Below are 21,091 nucleotides of genomic sequence, written 5' to 3'. Positions count from 1 at the left end.
CCAATATGTTTGGATTCCTTCTGGTGTACTGGAGGTGTGGGGCTGATTGATGACACAATATGGCACGATATTCATGCCTGGACCACTGGTGTCCCGGATGTTGATTCCCCCAAGTCCTCCCCCACTAACAAGCTGCAGGCCCAGTGCTTGAGCCGCTTTGTACCACATCCATGCACACACAAATTACAAGTGATACAACTCACTCCAGCTCCATTTGCTGCACCCCCTCCACTGCACCTCATCTGAGTCTCTATTTATCACTGCCCTGAGTGACCAACATGCAATTATCTTTTTTTTAGGATAGTGAAAGCATGGCAATTTGATTGCACTTGGGAGAGAATATTGGACACCCCTTACAATTCTGATCACAGGAACACACTTTTATTAAACAAGTTCTTACAGCGGGAGACATCTAACTGCTGAATCTCTAGCTTCTGTGCCTGTTTTGGTGTTTCAGGAAATATTGCTTACATTTTGCTACTGTTTCCCCAAGTTCTATGTGAATGCACAGCTCAAGCCATCCAGGCTAGACTTCCCATGCTTTTTCGCTAAGGACTCAAGCATGCCATTATGCGTATGCAAAAATCTACTGAATGACACACACTGTGCCTCAGGGTTCCCATATACATAACAAAAAGATGCTATTTTTGTTGAACTACTCCCACTCCACACTCTTTTGCCCATGCCCCCAAATATTTGTGTCTGGTGTTACGGCCCCGCCTCAATTTCTCATCCCAGTGTGACGAAAGGAGGTCTAAAGTAGAACAGAGAAGGTGGGATGTAGAGGGGAATCATCGGGAGAGCTAATGGGCTGAGTGGGTTTGGGGGTGCCTCTTCCTCTCTGAATGGACCGAGCTTGCCTCATCCCTTTCAACCTCTGCCTCTAAACTCCTCCTCATTGGTGACTTCAACATCCACCTTGACTCTCTTGATTCACCCACCTCTCAGTTCTGGGATCCAAATTAATTTTTGATTCGGTTGAGGATATGACTGCCCATGTAAAAGGTTGAGGGAACACCTCGCATGACCCAACAATTATGCTCTAGGATTTTTCCAAGGATAGACATTCTTAGCATACAACGCAGAAGATGTTTGGAACAGGGAATTCCCAGACCTCATACCCATTGATACACTGACTCAACAGCAGGAAGGGTCTGATCTTTTGGGTGTTTCCTGAATAACGCTTCGCTAATGAAGCTTTATTCGCTTTTCAAGCCAACTCTGGCGAGAACCGACTCCCTCGCCTCATTTAACTGAAAGGGGAGGAAGAGCCGTTCGCCCTTCTTCTGAATGTCAGCTACGCTTTGAGCTGGTTTTTCATCACTTTTAACTATATAATTTGGATTTTCAAATTGTGAATTGGTATAAAATGTCTAAGTATTTCCTTCCAGGGTGGAATGCCACTTGAAACTGGGAGGTTGATTTTCAGGAATGGAGAGGAGCTCCCATCACCAGTTTATTGTCCTACAGCAATTACCGTAATGTCAGGTGTTTGATTATTTTGAAGATGACTCAATTTGATCCAATTTTCATTCAACCATGTGATATGTGCCATTTAAACTAACATGGTTGCCGCTTTGTTTTCATTTTTTTGGCCGGTTAGTCTGAGTTCAGAGTACCTTGTTCACATAGTCTATCAGGGGAGACAATCTCCGAAGGAGGTCATTCCCTAATAGACAGGGGGCTCCCGCTGGAGTCACGACTATTAATCGGTGCTTCACCTTCTGTCGCCCAATTTTAATTTCCAGATCCGCAGTCCCCTCGACGGAAATGTCATTCCCGTCGAAGTTCTGGAGTTGTCCAGGAAGAGGGGTTGAGGGGTCCCTTCCCCCTTCCTGAATTTAGCTGCTCAGAGGTCTTTTTAGAAACAAGAGTGGCTTGGGATCTGTTGTCCACCAGTGCCGAAAATGTACATTGCCCTTGCACTTGGACGGGGGCGCAGAATCTACCTGCTTTCTCCTCCAATGGGCCAAGGTAATGGGCATTCTGAGCCAGCTGTGTGGTTAACTTCTTTATTTTGGACTCCGAACACTGTGGGATTTTGGACATCTGAAAGCTAAATTTGGCATTCTGATATTTGGTGAGTTTCGGGCTTCCCTTTCTCTCTGGATTCTGTGCTCCCCCCCCCCAATCCCCACCTTCTTGGAGACAGTCACCAGCATTGGTTTGAGCAGTTTGGGAATCCTCTTTTTCTCATTCTGGGCTGCCACCGCCTTCTTGGAGGCAGTCACCAGAATTGGTTTGTGAGGGGGGTTCCCTCCTTTTCTGATTCTGGGCTGCCCTCGCCCCCTTCTTGGAGGCAGAGGCAGTCACCCGAATTGGTTTGTGAAGTTTGTGAATCCCCTTTTTCCTCTGATCCTGGGCTGTCCCCCCCTGACCCCTCCTTCTTGGAGGCAGTCACCAGGATTGGTTTGTGAGGGGGAATCCCCCATTGAATATTTTATCCTCTGGATGACCATTCTGGGGTTCAGGGTTAGGTGATTCTGAATCAGTCCCCACACCTACCCAGTCTGAATTCTGGTCTCTGGGGACCCATTTTTCTTTGGGGGGAATTCCCCATCCCTGAAGGAGAAGATCTTCTTCCCAGAATCCTCCAAAGATTCTTCCCTTCAAACTGGAGGACACTGACTTCCTCCACAAAATGTTTTTTTTTTCTTGGTTTCTCCTACCCACCCTCTGTTCCCTGGGTTTCAGATTTTCGGGGGTAAGAGATTTTAGTTCCGGTTCTGAGATGTCCAGGGGCATTTCACGGGTGAGGAAGGAAGCTACCTCTAGGGCTTTGCACATCCCTTGCTCCCTCGCCTCCTCCTCTGGAACTGGTGGGTTGTCGGGGTTCTCTCCCAGGCATTGCTCCTGGGAGCCAGACCCTTGGTTTCAGGGGTTCTGAGCAGACATTTTCATCTGAGGTTTCTGCTGAGCCCTTAACATGCGACTCAGATCCTGAGTGAAGTTATGGGCCTGATGCTCCAATTGGGACACCCGCTCCGGCTGGTACGGGGGTCTTTGCTCAAACCTAGGTTGTTCTCGGGAAGGGTAACTATCCCTTCTCCTGGAGTACCCTAGGTACTGGGGATTTCCTTGGTAACCCTCCACCCTTGGCCTCCCATCTCCTGGATTGGGTGGTCTAGACTCCTGAAAGCGGGGAGAGAAAGGAAGGTTGTCCAGCAGGTTGGGGTTTGGAAGGTACTGGGGGAAGAAACTTAACCCAGGATTTGGAGGATTACCGCCCTCCGGAGGGAAGTTGGGAGGGAAGTTTCTTGGGGCAGTACTCACCTGGTTGGATCCCCCCCTTGGGCTGGGGGAGTCCACACATACCCCAAGATAGGTCTATTGCACTTATATCTAGAACTGACCTAATTTGCGTTTAGAGGTCATATTGGTGGGGTTACCTACCTGACTACTACCTGCTGCTGATTGATCAGATGGCCTTCTTTGCCTTTGATTTGGCTGGTTTTGAGAAGGTGTATTTTTAGGCCCCCCATTACTAAGTCCAAAATGGGGGCAACCTTTACCTCGGCCACCTTAGCAGCAGCGGGAGTGTTGGTTGGTTTGGGGGTTTTTACTTTCTGCAGGTTTTTGGCCCTCATAGATCTGGGTAGCCTGCTCTATTACCCAGGCCAAGGTCCTGTTGTCATGAAAATCCCTTACTAGCTGGGTCATTATACATTTTGGGAGCGCATGAAAATAGGTGGTTATAAATTCTCTACTATTCGTGCGCACCCGCCTGGTAGATTGCGCAAAGGCGCATTTTAGTTCCTGCACAAATTCTCTTGGGGCCTGATCCTCTCTGCACTGCAGATTGTAGGCTGCTTTGCGAGCCTCCTGGGGGTTTCTGTGGGCAGAAAAGTGCTTCAAGATGGCCGCCTTATAGGTGGACCACCTTGAATGGTTTTGGTCTTTCAATCCAGAAAAGAAGCTGAAGTACTCCAGAGAGAACGTCAATTTGGCATAGTCTATGCAATTCTGCCTATTTTTGATGTTAAAAGAGTCCATCATCTGTTCATATAGCTCCAGATGCTCCCAAACAGACTATTTTGCATTTTTATGATATAGGGTCATGAAATTCCTAATAGCCTTAATCTGCCTAATGTGGTCTTTCAATAGAGCTCTCTTTTGTTTATTGGCCTTCTTTTGCCATTCACCCTCAGATTCACAGCTGTCACTGGTTGAGGTCCCCTCGTTATCTTCTAGGCGCGCCCTGATTCTTTGAGCTGCTAAGTAGCTCTCAGAATGGTGGGGCCTAGTTTCTTCTCCTCTGTGGTGCACAGGAGAGTAGTTGTCTGACTCCTCGCTGCTTCCAGGATTAGTGGAGGATCCCCCTCACTGCCCTGATTGGGTGGAGGTTTTTAAAATGCTCCTTTGGGGCCTCAATTCACGCTCTTTTTGTTCTGCAAAGCAAACCAAATGGCCCCTTTGGAGATAATGCTTCTGCAGGTCTAACTCCCTGAGTTTCTCCTAATAGGAGGCTTCCTGGTCAGATACACCAGCTATAATAATTTTGAATAGGTAAAGGGATGCCTGTCCATCAATCTCTGATGGGTGGTGGCCTACCTGTTCAATAATGCTAGGCCTATTTAATTCTGACTGCCTCACAGTTTCTGGCTCATGTGAAACTGTAAACGTGTAGTGGGCAGTGTCTTGAGTATACAAGGGGTCAATGGGTTTCAAGCCCTTAGTACAGAGGGCATCACACTGATCAGGGGTGGCCCTGTCCCTCTCTACTTGTTCGGGGTCCCTCAAGTTTTGATTTAATCCAGCACACTTTTTTCTAACCTCACTAGTTTCTCCTTAGCCCCTACCTCTTGATAGTAGGCAAAGGTCTGAATCTTTTGCTCTGCTATCAGTGCTTGACTGGTCTCTTTACCTGCTCTTGAGCTGCCACCTGCTTGTGGAGTCCATTGTTCTCCTCACAGAGGGCCTCATTGTCTTTTTGTGCTGCCTGTTTGGCCTGGGAACACCAAGACAATTTCTGTTGCAGGAGGTGAACCTCCTTTCTCTGCACATTTTGAGCCTCTGCGGCCTGCTCTAACTCAAGTAACATTTGTCTCCTATGTCCCATTAATGTTTTGCATTCTTCTTTTATGCTAGTCAGTACCTGGAGGCCCGACTCCATTCTCTTCAGATCGGATTTTAATTTGCACACTTCCTGGTGTAGGGCATCTTTTTCCTGATACAGGGTGCCAACCTGTTCCATCAGGTCATCCCTTTGTTGCCTTATGGTGCCTAACTTCTAGCGCTCTTCATCAAATTCTGATTGAAAATGGAATTCTTTAATAATTTATTTATTACTTTCCTCTTTCCAATTTATTTATCTGATTATGTAACATGGTTATTTGTTCTGAGCAGGTTCTGTTATATTTTAGTTGTTGATTCAGTTTCAACCTTTTCCTGACAGTCCACTTTGAATGCATCTAATTGGGCCTCTTGCTCTGAATTATTTTGTGTTTGTAGAGCCAAGTCCTCTTTTAGCTGTTTGATGTATTTTCCAAATTCTACCTCAGAATCTTGGCTCTTTTTCAATTTCTCTTTTACTTGTTTTAATTCACTTTGGATTTGGTTTAAGAGCCCAGACTGGTTTTGTGCAAGAGTTCTATTTTCTTCATATTTTTCCTCCATAACTCCCATGTGGAGATATAGGTAGGCTGTGATTCTCACCATTTTAATCTGCTCCTTTTTAATTTTCGGAGTCCTATACAACTCGCTCAAGGCTTGATGTAATAGGCCACCGTCTTGCCACGCATTCATTGCGGTGACCTGTTGTATCATTTCTCCTAGCCAGGCCACCTCATCTTGATGTTCCCATTTCCCTCTGACAAATAATGTATGAAGAAGGTGCTGCCTAGCCATGTTTATTTCTACTGTGGTCATTATGAAGAGTGTTCTTCCTCTATTAAATTATTTATATAAGGGTAACCTGTATTCTGTTGCTTTTTGTCTAATTTAGGGTAGATTTTACTTTATTCTTACACATAGGCCTGATACTTAGGGTCTATGTGTTGGGAAGGCGCTTTTACAGTGTAACAGTGCTTTCTAACCACAAAAGTATCACTACCTCTACGGTTAGCCTGCTGTGTTAAGCTGTCATAGGTGGAAGCACTTATTTCAATCCCGGCAACGAGCCCCCATTGTGTTAAGGATTTTAAAGAGGCGCCACACTCCAGACCAGGACTCTTTATATTGGCCAGGGATGCAGTGCACAATCAAAATGCTTTTAAATGTATGAATTTGGATTCAGCTTTGAGAAGGCAGCCAACCAGTCTCAACCCCCCCCCCCCCCCACAACCCCTCTTCTTAATGTACACCCCGTGTTGCAATGGACCATGAACCAGTCCGGAGTGTAATGATAGAATATTTATTTATTTTTAATTTTGAATAAAAATCAAACACATTCAATATAGCGCAGAAATCACCAAGGGGTAATTATTACACAGTAAAATTATAGAATACACTTAGTTTAGCCTTCTAATAGAAGATATACAATGCAAAATTGAAAGAAAGCTAAATTACTTTTGGAGTAGTGCTTTTAAATGGCACCACAGTTAGGCATTCCCCCTGCAACACCCCCTCAAACCCCTGTTAACCAAATTGTATGTGGGTGGAGTGGAGTAGCAAGGAGCCGGGTATACTATGCAAAAATCAGACTAAAAATCCGACCTACCCCCTAAATGGGAGGCAAAAATCGGATTGAGCTCCTTTGACAAAAGAGGAAAATGTCACTCGGAATTACTAAACAGTTGTTTTACATGTGCGGTTGAATGAATAAGGCAATAATGTGTGTGGCTGTATCAAAGAAGCAAGAAAACTCGCAAGCTACAAGGCAATGTACTAAATAACGGGCATACAGTGTAGAAAATCGACTTTGGAAGGAAAAGCAGTGCAGTAAGAATCACAGGTGGCAAAATTGCAATTGCTTCATTTCACGGGTTTAAAATAGCAAAACGGCTTGGAAAATGAGCTAAACAGACAAAATAGGAATGTGGTTTTAATGCTAAAGTACTAAGGCACATAACATGGATGATATGAAAGTCAAAGGGTGACTTTTTATGGGTTACAGTATGTGATTCTTTGAAAGAAAGGAAATTGGGTTTTAAAAAAAGGGAAACACTTTCACAGGCCGCTCAGTTTTGTTAGAAAAAGGATTTATTCTACTGCAACTATATTTTTAATGGCTAGATTGTTAAAGAAAGACACGGTACGTGAGGAGGTTACTTGCAAGGTCAACCTATCCACGCCACGTTCAGCTATGGGACTAATTAAATTATTCAAATTAGTACTAAGGACTTCCACAAGAACTGAAATGGTTTGGAAAGAATTGCGCTAACACAGAGATTAACACAGATTTTCCCATGGACAGGATACACAGAGGATTCTGACAATTTAAGAATTTACTAGGGTATCTCTAGGATTTCTATGGGATTGGACATACCACCATGTAACAAAGCAAGGGATGCAGTTTTTTGATACTGGGGAAGGGAAATACTTACAACAAGCACTTGAATGGAATGGTTTGGACAGCCAGCTGGGACACGGGACAAAGATCTGGTCACTTGAGCAACAGCTGGGCTCTCCTCTAGGGACACAGTGGGGCAACGGGAGTCTGGTTGCAGTAGACAGCGGGGCGCATCAGCTGGGCAAAGCACTAGAATAATCCCAAAAGGGTTCAGCCTTTCCCCCTTTTTCACTGAATTATTGGGATTTTTGTAGGGTTTAATTCTGGATAAGAGGTTCAGCCTGGGTAAGAGGTTCTTCCTGGATCTGACATCAGCTATCCCTGGCCTGGCACTGGAATCTTGCAGGGTGAATGTTGGATGTCTGGATCTCTGGATGTGGAGTTGGATTTTAGAATCTTGGATTTTTTTGAATGTCCTGACTCCCCCTAAGCTTCCTCCTTATAAAGGCCGGGTGACAGAGGATTTTTACGATGTGGGTAGAACTAAGCTAGACCTACCTCCAAGAATCGGATAGACCAGCCTGTGGATGTCGCCGCCTCCCTGTCAGCAAATTGGACTGCATGAAGTGACTAAATTTTAATTTTAGTGTGTGTGTTTTTTACAATGTGCTTTGTTGTACCAAAATTACTTTTGCCAAAATCAGTTATGGAGCAAAACACTTATATTTACAAATGTCATCATCAGGAAAATTAGATCGGCAGATTCCATATTTCACAAAGGACATTTCTGTCCAAACGCCAAGTTTGTACGATATTGTTTATATCATTCTGGCAATCTTTCGCCATTTCCATTGAAAGCATCTAACCTAAAATTCTACAATTGTCTACATATATACATATTAACACTGGGCATATTATCCTTCATTTTCAAAACCGTACCATGTACGCTCTCCCCAGAAATCACAATTTCCTGGCGTTTGCGTCCACCACATGTCAGAAGAACATGCAATGTCTTATTTTAATGGCGCAAAAATGACATTTAAACAGTCATAATTTCACATTACTGTTTCTTTAGATTACTGAAATAAATACTTTGGTATGAAGTCCTTAAAATCAAATCGATGGCATCTGTCACAGGTGGGCGGTCCTTAAGGTTTCCCCAGTCATCCTACCCCCACTGTGTCAGCTCTAGGCAGCATGGCTACCATAGTAACCTTCATTCTGGCAGATGCAGCTGAAGAGAGGTGTCACCAGGAATTCACACTTGCCCATGACAAGGCCAGTTCCCCTAATCCATTGTTCCTGGCTGGAGAAATGCCAGGAAGTCTGACTTGGTTGCCACATCCCACACCTTGACCCCTTTCATGTGCCCAGGGGGCTGGTCCACTTGGGGAAGATAATTCTGTTCCCAGGGGAGGCAGGGCCCTTTGAAGCCAGTGCCTGCCAAACCTGTTCTGCTGGTCTCAAAGTAATTTTATTTATTTATTTCCCTTTCTTTAAACAGAAACCAAGTCTTTTTGGGAGTAAATATCATGTATATTTTAGAGCAAACTCCCATATTCCATCACAATTCTGTGCAAGCACAAGGCATCATTTTAACATTTGTTTCCTGCTTGGCAAAAGAATCATTTTACATGTGGGTTAATTTTTTTTTAATGTCACTTTCCAAATGCGTTTTTTCCTCACATCTTTATTCTGAACATTTCCATAGCCCTAGTCAATTTCTAAAACACAGGAATCTGTTCAACCCAAGGTTTCTTTGAAACTGACATAAGCAAGGAGAGAGAGCTTCTTGTGAACAGTTTGCCTGTGTTATTTTGTTGCAAAAGGAAAATGCTTGCAATACGGCCTGGAGTGAATTTCTCTGCTATTTCCCAGATTTGACTTGACACATAATGCCTTTCAGGGAGGACTGCCCTACTTTGCTGGTGTACAACCTGAATATGGATGAACATAGATGTGTCTTACTGGAACCAAAGTATGTAATGATGAAAGAAAATGGAAATGGCATCAGTGTGCAGTCATTTTAAACACAGAATAGCAGCGCTGCCTTTGAATTCTTTGCTTTGATGTACATGAAGAAAACACTTGCAGTCATTCTCGGAGTGTTCCAGGTTCCATCTCGCCCCGTATGTGCTCGGCAGAGACAGCGCAGCCATTATTTTTGTAACTGCAAAACGCAGTTTTGGTGCAAGGGAATAAGTGCTCAGCAGTGCCAGCGCAGCCATTCTTCTTGTAGTTGCTGACAATGCAGTTTGGTGGTGCAGGGGCAGTTCTGCTGGGCTGGTAATGTACCCCACAAGGGGTTTAAGACCTAGTGGCTTCTTTATCGATATGAGAGTCACAGAGATATAGCATCCAGCTGCTTCTTTGCCACAATTCCCCTTCACTGGGACTCAGAGGGCATCCAGAAGAATAGTGCCTGGCTCACTTCTTCCTATTTTTGGGTTTGTGACAGTTGGTGGAACAACACAAAACTCGAAGCAAGGTCAAAATACAATTTGTGTATTAGATACAACAGAAAAGTCAGGGAATTGAATCCAACTGAGCCCACAGTGCGGGGTTTGGGAGCATACACAAATGGATGAACCTTTCTATAGGGCCGTGGGCCTCCGCCTTTCCCTTGCTCTCCTGAATACACCCGACTCCCCATCAGCAAACAGCCATTCAAAGTCTTTGGGGCTTCTTTCTTGGCATCTTGCATAGTTTTCTTGGCTAGTCTGGTGTTGTTAGGAGGTCGTATTGGTCCTAGGGACGGCTGGAACCCCTGGCACCACCATCACTGGTGCAATGGGGCTGAGTACTACACTTCTGCTGAGATTGGGCCCTGGAATTAACATGCTGCTTCTCTCCTACTTATCAGTGGTGCAGACTTGGCTCAGCTGGTTTCTCAACTAGACCTTACACTGCAACCACACCCTTCCCCACCCCTTTCCGATTACGCTTAAGGTCGATCTTCTGGGGACTTTTCCTCTTTCTCCTCTACTCTTGCCTCCACTTTTTTCTTCCTCCTTTCCTCTCTCCTTCTTGTTCCTTTCTGGCTCATTATCTCCTGCCACCCTTTCTCTGCCCACCCTCTCCTTTGCCCACTGTTCTGCATGCAGCTCATTCCTTCACTTCATCTCTCCTTCCTTTTGGTCAACGTGGTTCCTCTCTATACCGTCACCCCTCTTTCTCTCTGCTCTGCTCTTCTCCCACTTCTGCCCAACCTCGTCTCCTTTTTCTCCACCCTTCACTCTCCTCATGCGCCCTCTGCTCAACCTCACCTTCAGTCTTTCCTTCTTGCCTGCCTTCACTCTCCAAACACCTTTTCGCTCACTTTACTCCTGACTTGAACAGCAGCAGTCCAGGCCAATCCCCTTTAATTTCTGCAGAGGTCTGTGTTTGCCAAGTGGATACGTGTTTTCAGCTGTGTTTGGGATACAGGGGACTTATGGGATTGGCCAGTGCTAACCTGACCTACAGAATTGGCACTGAGACAACTGCTCTGCAGCTCCCTGGCATGCCATCCTCTTTGTTTTACTTTGTATGTGGGGACTGTCCATGCAGTGATGGAGGTTTTGAGCCTTCTGCTCTTCCTCACCCAGACTGAATGCTTGATGTGATGATAGCCCTGTGAAGTGGGGTGGGGCGGGGCCCGGGGGGGGGGATTGGTCTGCTGCGGAGAAGGGGAGCATGCACCAGATGCATGTCTTGAAGCCAGTGATGCATGGCATGCGAACCCTGGCTGCTAAAGGAACAAAATAAAAATGGGACTGAAGCAAACTAAGATAAAAAGGGGAGAAAAAGCCTTTAGGGAAAGCTGCAGACACTGAAAGGAAATGAAAGGCTTTCAATGAAATGTATTTAAGGGATACAGAAAAAGATTTTTATAAAGACCCCAAAATAATTCTTGGATGGGAGTGGGGGTGTTGAGGGGATCGCCCTCCACAGGAGTGGGTGAGGGGTTTGGAGTGTGATATTTTGGAGACCACACAAATATGTCTGTCTTTTTTTATGTTCGGTTTTCAAAATGTGAAAATATCACACAGACCCGATTTCAAACCAGGGCTGTCGCGGGGGGACCTTAAGTTGGGAAGGAGGGAGAGTGCGGGATGTGAGTACATGCCTCGCTCATTCAACATTTGAAAACCCAGGTTTTCCATGAAGTTCCTTGCTTACATAATTTCGAATAACAGATATGCTAGTCCAATAGGCCAAGCCAAGAAGGCAGCATGCCCCCTGCACGCTTTATGAAGCTGACATGCAAAGCTCCTCCCACATTATCTGGGCTTGTTCTGCAGGCTACAAGCAAGGCCACTGATGATCTGCACATGCCCCACACATTGGCTAGCCATGTGCCCCATGCGCCTTGCAACATCAGCCAATGTACCACATGCTCCTAGCATTGTCCGATGACATGCCTCGGGCTCTACACGCTGCCCACTGATGCTCTCCAAAGAGCCCTACACAGTGTCAGACAATGGCCGCTGAGCTGCTAAGCCTATCTGCCCATTTAGTCAGTGAAAGGGAGATGTGTTAGGATTCTTGGTTAGAGAGCAAAGGAAGCCATTTTTTTCCGTTGCCTGGCCCACTCCTGAACTTGAATTAGTTCTTATGTTCTGTAGGTAGCAGCTTTGACCTCCAGTGTGCAGAACCAACACAGCAAGGAAGACACAAACTGCTTGGTACCAACTTTCGCTCCTGACAGAAATCAAGCCCGTCATTCAAGCAAACAACTTCAGATCTGCCCTACAATCCTAGGTCCTCTCCCACCTAGATAGTGGCAATGACGTTCTGGAAGGCCTTCTGGAGACCATTCTGGCGCTCCTAAGATATGTCCTACTTGCTTCAGTATGACTCTGAGGACTCCGCAAATTCAACCACAACACCCAGACCAGCATCAAACTGCACTGGCTTCTACTGCAAGCACGTATCACCTTCAAATCCTGCTGCATAAGCTACAACGCTGTCACCTTGAAGTCGCCAAACTACCTCGCTGACAAGCTCAGCATCTCCAGAGGCCTACGATCCACCAGAAGTAAGGACATGTGCAGACTTGAACTCTTCTGGTGCAGGTGGGAAACAACCAGAAGCAAAGCCTTCTGCGTCTGTGCTCCCAGACTCTGGAACCTACTCTGTCAACATGAGACGCGCCCCCTCGCTTCTACATTTCAGGCAGGAGCTCAAGACCCTTCTCTTCACGGAATGGCTCTTCCCTATCACCTCAGTCCCCACACAGTCCCAACACAATATAGGAATGGGCGATTAGCTCCCCCGTTTACTCCCTTGGTTGCTTGCAGATCCCTTGCTGCCAAACTGCCCACCCTTCGCTCCCCCATTGTTAGCTTCCTGCCACCATGTATGAATGCTTCCCTCATGGAGTACTTCCCAGCCAGGACTTATAAAGTGCTCTGTTGCTCCCCAAAGCTAGGTCCTCGCTCAATGAATACCCTAATAATAAACCATTTGTATGGGCATGAAGGGCCTGCTCAATATGCACTGAGGTCCAGGGATATGTGGAGAGAACAATCTTCACAGAGGGTTTTAGTACCCGCTAAACTACTCACCTGGTGTAGCATGCAGTTCAGTATCAAAGGGACCGAGACCCCCTCCTCGGGCACCATGCTGAGCAGGTCATTGTAATAGCGCATGTCCACATCTGTAGTCAGAGTAGGAAGTTCTTCAACTGTAAAAGAAGGAGGTAGCGGGTCAGGTTCACTTCAAGCAATGAATGAACAGGTTACAATAGGTGGGGTTTACGAGCCCACCGGCAAGTGATGGCGAACATGCGCGGGACGGAGAGACTATTGTAACAGATAGCAGGAGAGAATCACTTCTAGCAGTAAATACCTGGCTCTTGATGAGCCTCAAGAACAATCCTCAAAATGAAAGGACGAGGGTGTAGAGGAACACAAATGGGAAGCTTGGGCTACCTGCACGAACACCATTTGGGGGTAACCAGGAATAACGGCTGATATTCCCTGGCAGCTCTCTTGGCATCCCTGACTCTGACCTTGCTACCCTCATTAGGGGGTCGCCAGGAATACCCGCTGATATTCTCTTGGTGATGCTAGTATCTGAGGTTGAAGGGGCAGCTCAGCACCGAGAGCCAGAAGTAAAGCTGGCTCCACGCACGACCATTAACACGCGTCAGCTATCCACCCTGGTCCCATCGCTGAGGCGCTAGTGCAAGGACAAGGAATGTGACGTCTCCAACATGGTGCACACGAGAAGAGGAAAAGTGCAAGGGTATCGCCGCCAGGTGATGGAGCAGTGCTGCATCTTCAACTCTGAGCAGGAATGCAGATGTGTAGCTTCTCTAATGTAGGTTTGAGTGCATGGGGTCAAGTGGGTGGTAGGGTTGGGGTCATTGCTGAGGGGCAGCACATAGACATGTGAGGCTGCATCTTGCATATGGTGACAAGCATGAAGATCAGGAATGGGATTGTCTGGGGCATGCGAGGCTGCATCTTGCACATGGTGACAGGCATGAAGATCAGGAATGGGATTGTCTGGGGCATGCGAGGCTGCATCTTGCACATGGTGACAGGCATGAAGATCAGGAATGGGATTGTCTGGGGCATGCGAGGCTGCATCTTGCATATGGTGACAGGCATGAAGATCAGGAATGGGATTGTCTGTGGCTGCGAGGCTGCATCTTGCACATGGTGACAGGCATGACGATCAGGAATGGGATTGTCTGGGGCATGCGAGGCTGCATCTTGCATATGGTGACAGCCATGAAGATCAGGAATGGGATTGTCTGGGGCATGCGAGGCTGCATCTTGCATATGGTGACAGGCATGAAGATCAGGAATGGGATTGTCTGGGGCATGCGAGGCTGCATCTTGCATATGGTGACAGGCATTAAGATCAGGAATGGGACTGTCTGGGGCATGCGAGGCTGCATCTTGCACATGGTGACAGGCATGAAGATCAGGAATGGGACTGTCTGGGGCATGCGAGGCTGCATCTTGCACATGGTGACAGGCATGAAGATCAGGAATGGGATTGTCTGGGGCATGCGAGGCTGCATCTTGCATATGGTGACAGGCATGAAGATCAGGAATGGGATTGTCTGGGGCATGCGAGGCTGCATCTTGCATATGGTGACAGGCATGAAGATCAGGAATGGGATTGTCTGGGGCATGTGAGGCTGCATCTTGCACATGGTGACAGGCATGAAGATCAGGAATGGGATTGTCTGGGGCATTTGAGGTGGTGCTTAGCATATGATGGCAGCACCTGCACATGTGAGACTACACTTTGCATACAGTGACTATGCCATGTATATAAGGCATTTGATAGCATGCATGGGGCATGTGAGGCTGCACTTGGAATACGCTGGCCGTGCCTGTACATGTGACGACACACCCACAGTGGTGACTATAGCCGATTTGGAGGTATTTGTTGGCATTAGATGGAATTGGAGGCAGCAATTGGTATACGACATCAACATCTAGATATGGCAGGCTGCACCTTGCACATTATGCCTACACCTGGCATGCAAGGCTATAACATGTGGCACTGATGACATAAGAGGCTACAGGCAGCATTTTATGGCAGCCCCTGGAATGCGGGGCTGTATTTAACATATAATGGCCATATGTGGCATCTGATGCTAGATTTTGCATCAGATGGCACTACCGACCCATTTGCAAATATAGAGAATTATGAAGACAGTGCCTCTAGTATATGTTGGTTTTGCTGGATACCCCACCCATTGAAATTAGGTATATAATAGGGTTGGCGACAAAAGCAGTCATCGGTTTTCTGTTGTATTAATCTGAAGCTTGTCTATGTATGTTTCTAGATGCACAAGGTTATGTTGGCCAGACATCACACCAATGGAGGTCACAAAGTCAAGTGTATTCAATTTCCCAACTCCTAGAGTTTTGTTTAATTGACAACCCTCAAGCAAAGAGTGGACACGAGCAAGGCGTTTAGGACAGCGCAGCCAGGCTAGCTGCCCGTCAGTGGCTAACAAGCCCAGAAAGAAATGTGCTTTTGGAAAGGTTGCTAATTTTTCTGACTTAGAAACATTTTATACATTGAAAGAGAACACTCCTTGGTTGGGAATAGTTATAAAAGGTAAGTCACTCCTCTTGTAGTTTTTCATATGTATATCTATTAATGAAATGTAAAGCAGGTACAAACAAACCCCCAGCCACACCGGCGTTCTCTTGTCAGCAATTGTCCTTGAGGTTCTCAGCCTTGCCTTAATGTGCAACCCTGGACTTAGAAGCTTTCCATATCCTCACGTGTTTGGTTCCATCACCTAGGCAATGGCAGGCAGAAAGAGCCTAATGCATCGTTTAACAGTAAACATATTTACATTGGTGACCAGGGCCTCATGTCGAAAGACCCATTTGTCAATTCAGAGACACATGACCTACTTATGGGTGTTCCCTTTCTCTTCTCCTTCGCAATCTTGCCCTTGTTCCACATTCTGCCATCATCCAACACTTTTTTTTTTTTTAACTTGTAAGGACCCCAATTTTTCCTCTGACCCTTCTTGTTGCTGACAGGTCTCTTCATGCACTCACTCTCACCTTCTGCAAGATTACTTTTATTTACCCTTCTCAGTTCGTCATACAGACATTTTGCCCTTTCACTCTTCTTGCTAACTCTCTCCCTAAGCCTCTGATCACTGCACTCCACGTATTGAGACCTTTCCAAACACGGCAAAAACCCTCTTCTTGATCAAATATTCCCAGTTAATATTGGTCGCTACGTCCATCCTTACCCCTTGCATGAGGGTGCGATTAAATCTCTCCACCGCCCCATTTGTTTCAGGGTGATATAGAGAGGACGTGTGATGTGCATTTCCCTTACTTTGCAAAAACTCATTCATTAACGTTGAGGTGAGTTGCATCCCATTGTCTATGAGCAGTGTGTTAGGGTAGCCTTCCCTTTGGAAAACTCTCTCAAGGAATTGTATAACTTCCACAGTGTCTGCCTCATGAACCGTTTCCACATCAACCCACTAGAATAGGGGTCCTTCAATACAATGGCATATTTCCTCTTACCCCCCATCACCATATATGGGTCCTAAAATATGCAAAGCAACGAAATCCCATGGCATGGGGTAGGCAATTCAATTGATTTGAGTGGCTGAACCGTCACCCTCATCATTTTATCTGAATCACCACAAAAGACACTCCTTCACCATATCCATCACTTCAGCATCTAGTCCAGGCCACCAGTAATCTGCCCTCAGCATTCCTTTGGCTCTGGTAATTCCTAAATGGCCTTCATGACCTAGCTCCAAAATCCTTTCCTGTACACCAGAAAGAGGACCAACCTGACCCACCTTGCACAATAGCATGCCCTCTATGCTGAGCTCATCTCGAATCCTGTGGTATGTTCCTAATCCAGATGCCTCAGACCAAGTAGTCCAACCATTCTCAACATGTCCTCTGAAAAGATTTAGTTCATCATCAGCGGCAGCGACATCCATTGCGGCTTTCTAATTGTTTCTGCCACATCATTGTGTACTCCTTCTAGTAGAAGTAGTCTGCAATTATATTCTCTTTCCCAGAGATACAACAAATTCATGACCTTGCAATACTGTAACCCATCTCTCGATCCTTCTGGACACACCGCCCAGACCTTTACGCATAAGAATTTCTACCAATGGATTGTGGTCAGTGTGAAGCACAAACTTCCTTCCCCACAGAAAGGCCCTACATTTATTGATGGGCCAATTGACAGTAAGCGCTTCCTTTTCTATTACAGAATATTTGGTTTCTGCCGCCTTTTGAAGCCCTAGGGCCAAAAGCAATGACTGTCTCCACATCATTTTGCTGCTGCATTAGGACCGCCCCTAGACCCTCATCACTGGCACCAGTCATCATCATTAGACATTCTGTATCAAAATTGGTCCAAGCGGGTGCAGTAGAAATAGCTTTTTTTATGTCTGCGACGTGTGCCACACATTTGGAATAATATTCTACTAGTCGTAGAAAGGACATGACCTGTTGGTGTTTATTGGAGCCAGTGCCTCCTCAAACCCTCTTACTAATTCCTTCCTTGGTTCCACACCTTCTTATTTAGTTTATGACCTACATACTCTATGGCACAGGCTAGCAACAGCACATGTCTTACCTTCCCACGTTCTCACAGATGTCCAGACAAAAACGGTATCTCACATGTATGGGTGCACCTACCTGGGCGCAAAGGGAAAAGGCTAAACCACTGATATACCAAAGGGTCTGGGAAAAGGACATTTTTAGGTTTTTGGTCTTGTGGACAACCCACAGACTTGACCCTGGGGTGTCACAGCCACTAAGGAAAACAGGGAACCCCATGCATTTCTGAAAAGAAGACACCCGTGGGAATCCAAAGAGGTCTGACCTTTGGGAATCGCTCTAGTTTTTTTTACCCACAAGGCCCGACAAAGTCCAAAATGTAGGGAAAACAACATTTTCAGACATTTCCCATAAGGAAACCACCTAAACACGCCGGCAACACTACATGTCCTACCTTCTTATGCTCCCACAGATGTCCCGATGAAAACGTTTTCTCACATGCGTGGTTGCACTGACCTGTGCACAAAGGGAAAAGGGTAAACCACTGGTACATCAAACACCCTGGGGTATACTGGATTTGGCTGTCTGGACAACCTACAGGTTTGTGCCTGGGGTGTCACAGCGACCAAGGAAAACAGGGAACCCCATGCCTTTCTGAAAAGAAAACACCTGTGGTAATCCAGGAAGGTCTGACATTTGCGAATCATTCTAGAATTTTTTACCCACCGGGCCCAGCAAAGTCCAAAATGCAGGGAAGAAAACACAATGTTCAGACATTTGCCACCAAGAAACCAGTAAAACACGCCTGCAACAACACATATCCAACCTTCCCACGTTCCCACAGGTCTCCCAAAGAAAACGGTACCTCGCATGTGTGGGTGCACTGACCAGGGCAGAAAAGAAAAAGTGTTGACGGCCCCCAAATCCAGCGGCAGTCCCAGGGAGCCCTGTCAGGGTCCCCCATCCTTAACTGGAGGGAAAAGCTGTAACGCAGGCCAGCCAGAGCTCCGGGGCGGCCAGGGGTGCAGCATTTGAGCTTGGGCCCCTGTCTCCCTTTTTATTTGACTGTCACCAAGTTCGAAGCCGGTCCCAGGGAGCCCCGGCAGGGTCCCCATTGCTACCCGCAGGGAAAAGCTCCAACACAGTGCAGCCAGAGTTCCAGGAGGGTGGGGCGTGATGTCCCCGGCCATGGGTACCTGTCTCATATTTATTTATTTGGTTATTTATATAGCTCACCTAATCCGAAGGTATCTGGGCGCAAGTTTACAGGTTACAGTAAGGTACAAGGAGTTTCATTCCATGTAGCAAGATAAATACATAATTTGAGCTGGGAGACATATTGTAATACATATGCATAAAAAAAGTTAACAGTGCTGTTTACAATTTGACGCTTACATCGTCTCTATATAAGGTACTATAAAAGCATAAAGATAAGGTGCTAAAGCGAAAGAGGCATGAACATTTCAGTTGTGGTCTGTAAGGATATTTGGCGTGTAACAGCACAGAGTACAGCACTACTGCACAGGTAGCAATTTTTTTTGATGCAGCACCACCACATGGGTGTGGTGCATTGCTATATGTGTTGCCAGATTAACATGGACATACAAGTAAAGGCAGGCTATTCAGTCAAAAACGATTTTAACATATAAGATGCAAATCTATTTTTTACAGTTAAAAGCACACGTGCACATTCAAAAATGCACACTATTTTTCACCTGAAATGCCTATGGTGCAAGAGACACATTTGAAAATTAATAACTAACCTTATTAATAACTAACCTGACTAATAAAACTGCATTTAACATAACCCACTAATAAAAATGTGTCCCCACTGCAGAATTAGGCCTACTCTGAAAGTGAACTTTTAAACGCACATTCAATTTTTTTCTTTTTCTCTGCTGCTCTGTCCACATAACTACAGGAAGCAAAGGGCTCAAAGGAACAGGAAATCAGTTGGTTACAAATGGTTACTGTAGAAATGAGCCATTGTGTAGTGAGGGAGGAGATGGCATGATTGATTCTGATTGGAGCAGCGTCATAGCAAGTATCATGCTAGAGGCAGTGATTAGAGTTTTGCTGGGGGAGCTTGAGGAGAGGGGGAGGACAATCGAGATTTGGCAGAGCTGGGAGAAGGACCTGTTTCCTGGCTGAAGCATTCCTGCTGCAAAAGCTGAGAATTCCAGGCAATAACCCCGGTTTGAGAACGAAAGACGCTTGTTTTCACTGGGGTTAATCTTCAAGGGAGCCAAATTCAGAAAGAGAACAGCTGGAGAAAACTCATGCTGAACAGATAAGGTAATTACAGAAGTGTGGGGGCTGAGTGTGTACGAGAATATTCAGTCAGTGTAGGAAAGGAGATTCCTGTGCTTTACTCACATGTTTAATGTTGCAAATTGAGTTCTTGTCTCCGCCACTCTCTTTTCAGTGTATCACAGACAATGCTGTTACTGTGCTATTTTATTTATTTCTGTAAAGAGTGAGATCGTGTTTAAATGCAACTTTTATAATACACAAAAATATTTGAAAGCAGACGGGTGGTGAGTTTTATATTTACCAATACAGTGCTGATGATGTGGGGAGATGTTTAGACAGTGCAATTGTCATTTTCAAGGTAGCTAAACATCAAATTTGGCGGCAGCCGTGTGCACAATGTAATTCAGTATGAGCAATTATAACTAACTGTGTGTGTTGTAGTTTGTCGGAGGTCTATGAGTCGGCAAAAAGGGAGGCCCGGGACATAGTTCACTACCGTATATAAGATAGTGAAAATACCACATGATAGCTCGCTGCCGTAGATAAGACAGAGAGAAATTGCCCATGGTGGCACACTAAAAATGAAAATGTGGTGTTCTTGAAATGCAAGCCTGAGGTCTCTCTAGTGATTACACGAAAAATCTAAACAAAAATAAGGGGTTCTGGATATTGGGGCCACAAATAAAACAAGGGAATTATGCTCACCAAAATACCACCAACCACGCATACCAACCACGCATACCAAATACGCATGTCTGTGTGCTGAAATAATGCATGTCCACTGTATTATTGTTGTACTTGGCCCAATCTGAATACACGGAGTGATTGTTGCCAAGTTATTTTTCGGCGGTAAGAAAATACCGTCAGGCCCCAAATCTCCACAAAATACCCTACATATAAGGTACTATAAAAGCATAAAGATAAGGTGCTAAAGCGAAAGAGGCATGAACATTTCAGTTGTGGTCCAGTGGCAAGTAAGCAACAATATTATCACTCCTGTGCAAAGAGCCATGTTTTCAGTTTTTTGGGGAAGACCCAAAAGGATGGCTTGGATCTAAGGTTTGTGTCATGCGATCCCCCGCATGGAGATTGTGGCAGCGGTTCCGATGGAGTGGACATTAGAGAATACACAGGTTTTTTCTCTTTTTCTGGTAACGGTCTAGTCTTTGCACGTTTCTCTACGTTGTGACGTAGCCATTGCCGGAAGACTTACTCCGCGTCTTCCTAGCAAACGGCGCGTTGCAACTGTGCGTTTTCTCGCTCTTGGTTGCTGTAAGCTGTGTTGTGTTTTCTTACTGATCTCCCTGCTCATTACGACCCCTGTCGTTTCCCATTTTCCCTGCCTCCACTATTCCTCCATTTTCCCCTTCCTCGCTTATTTCCTCTCCGCTTGTTTCCTGGCTATGGCTCTCTGGGTCCCTTCCGGACTCCGCTG

At 45.8% G+C, this 21,091-nt stretch overlaps 1 protein-coding gene across 3 annotated transcripts in view; it reads right to left on the bottom strand.

Annotated features, from left to right (window-relative positions):
• The window catches only part of SPAG17 (sperm associated antigen 17), a 1,712,709-nt gene that overhangs the window by 1,141,950 nt on the left and 549,668 nt on the right, over positions 1-21,091 (bottom strand). For all 3 annotated transcript variants that reach the window (XM_069635754.1, XM_069635756.1, XM_069635755.1), the window contains exon 10: positions 12,940-13,058. In XM_069635754.1, coding sequence (XP_069491855.1) covers positions 12,940-13,058 — 119 coding nt within the window. The remainder of the gene's footprint in view (positions 1-12,939; positions 13,059-21,091) is intronic.

Source organism: Ambystoma mexicanum, chromosome 7p, assembly GCF_040938575.1.
Source record: "Ambystoma mexicanum isolate Mex_15411 chromosome 7p, UKY_AmexF1_1, whole genome shotgun sequence".
Classification (NCBI taxonomy): Eukaryota; Metazoa; Chordata; class Amphibia; order Caudata; family Ambystomatidae; genus Ambystoma; species Ambystoma mexicanum.
The sequence above is the reverse complement of the archived record's forward strand: the minus strand, read 5'-3'. Positions and strand labels throughout refer to the sequence as shown.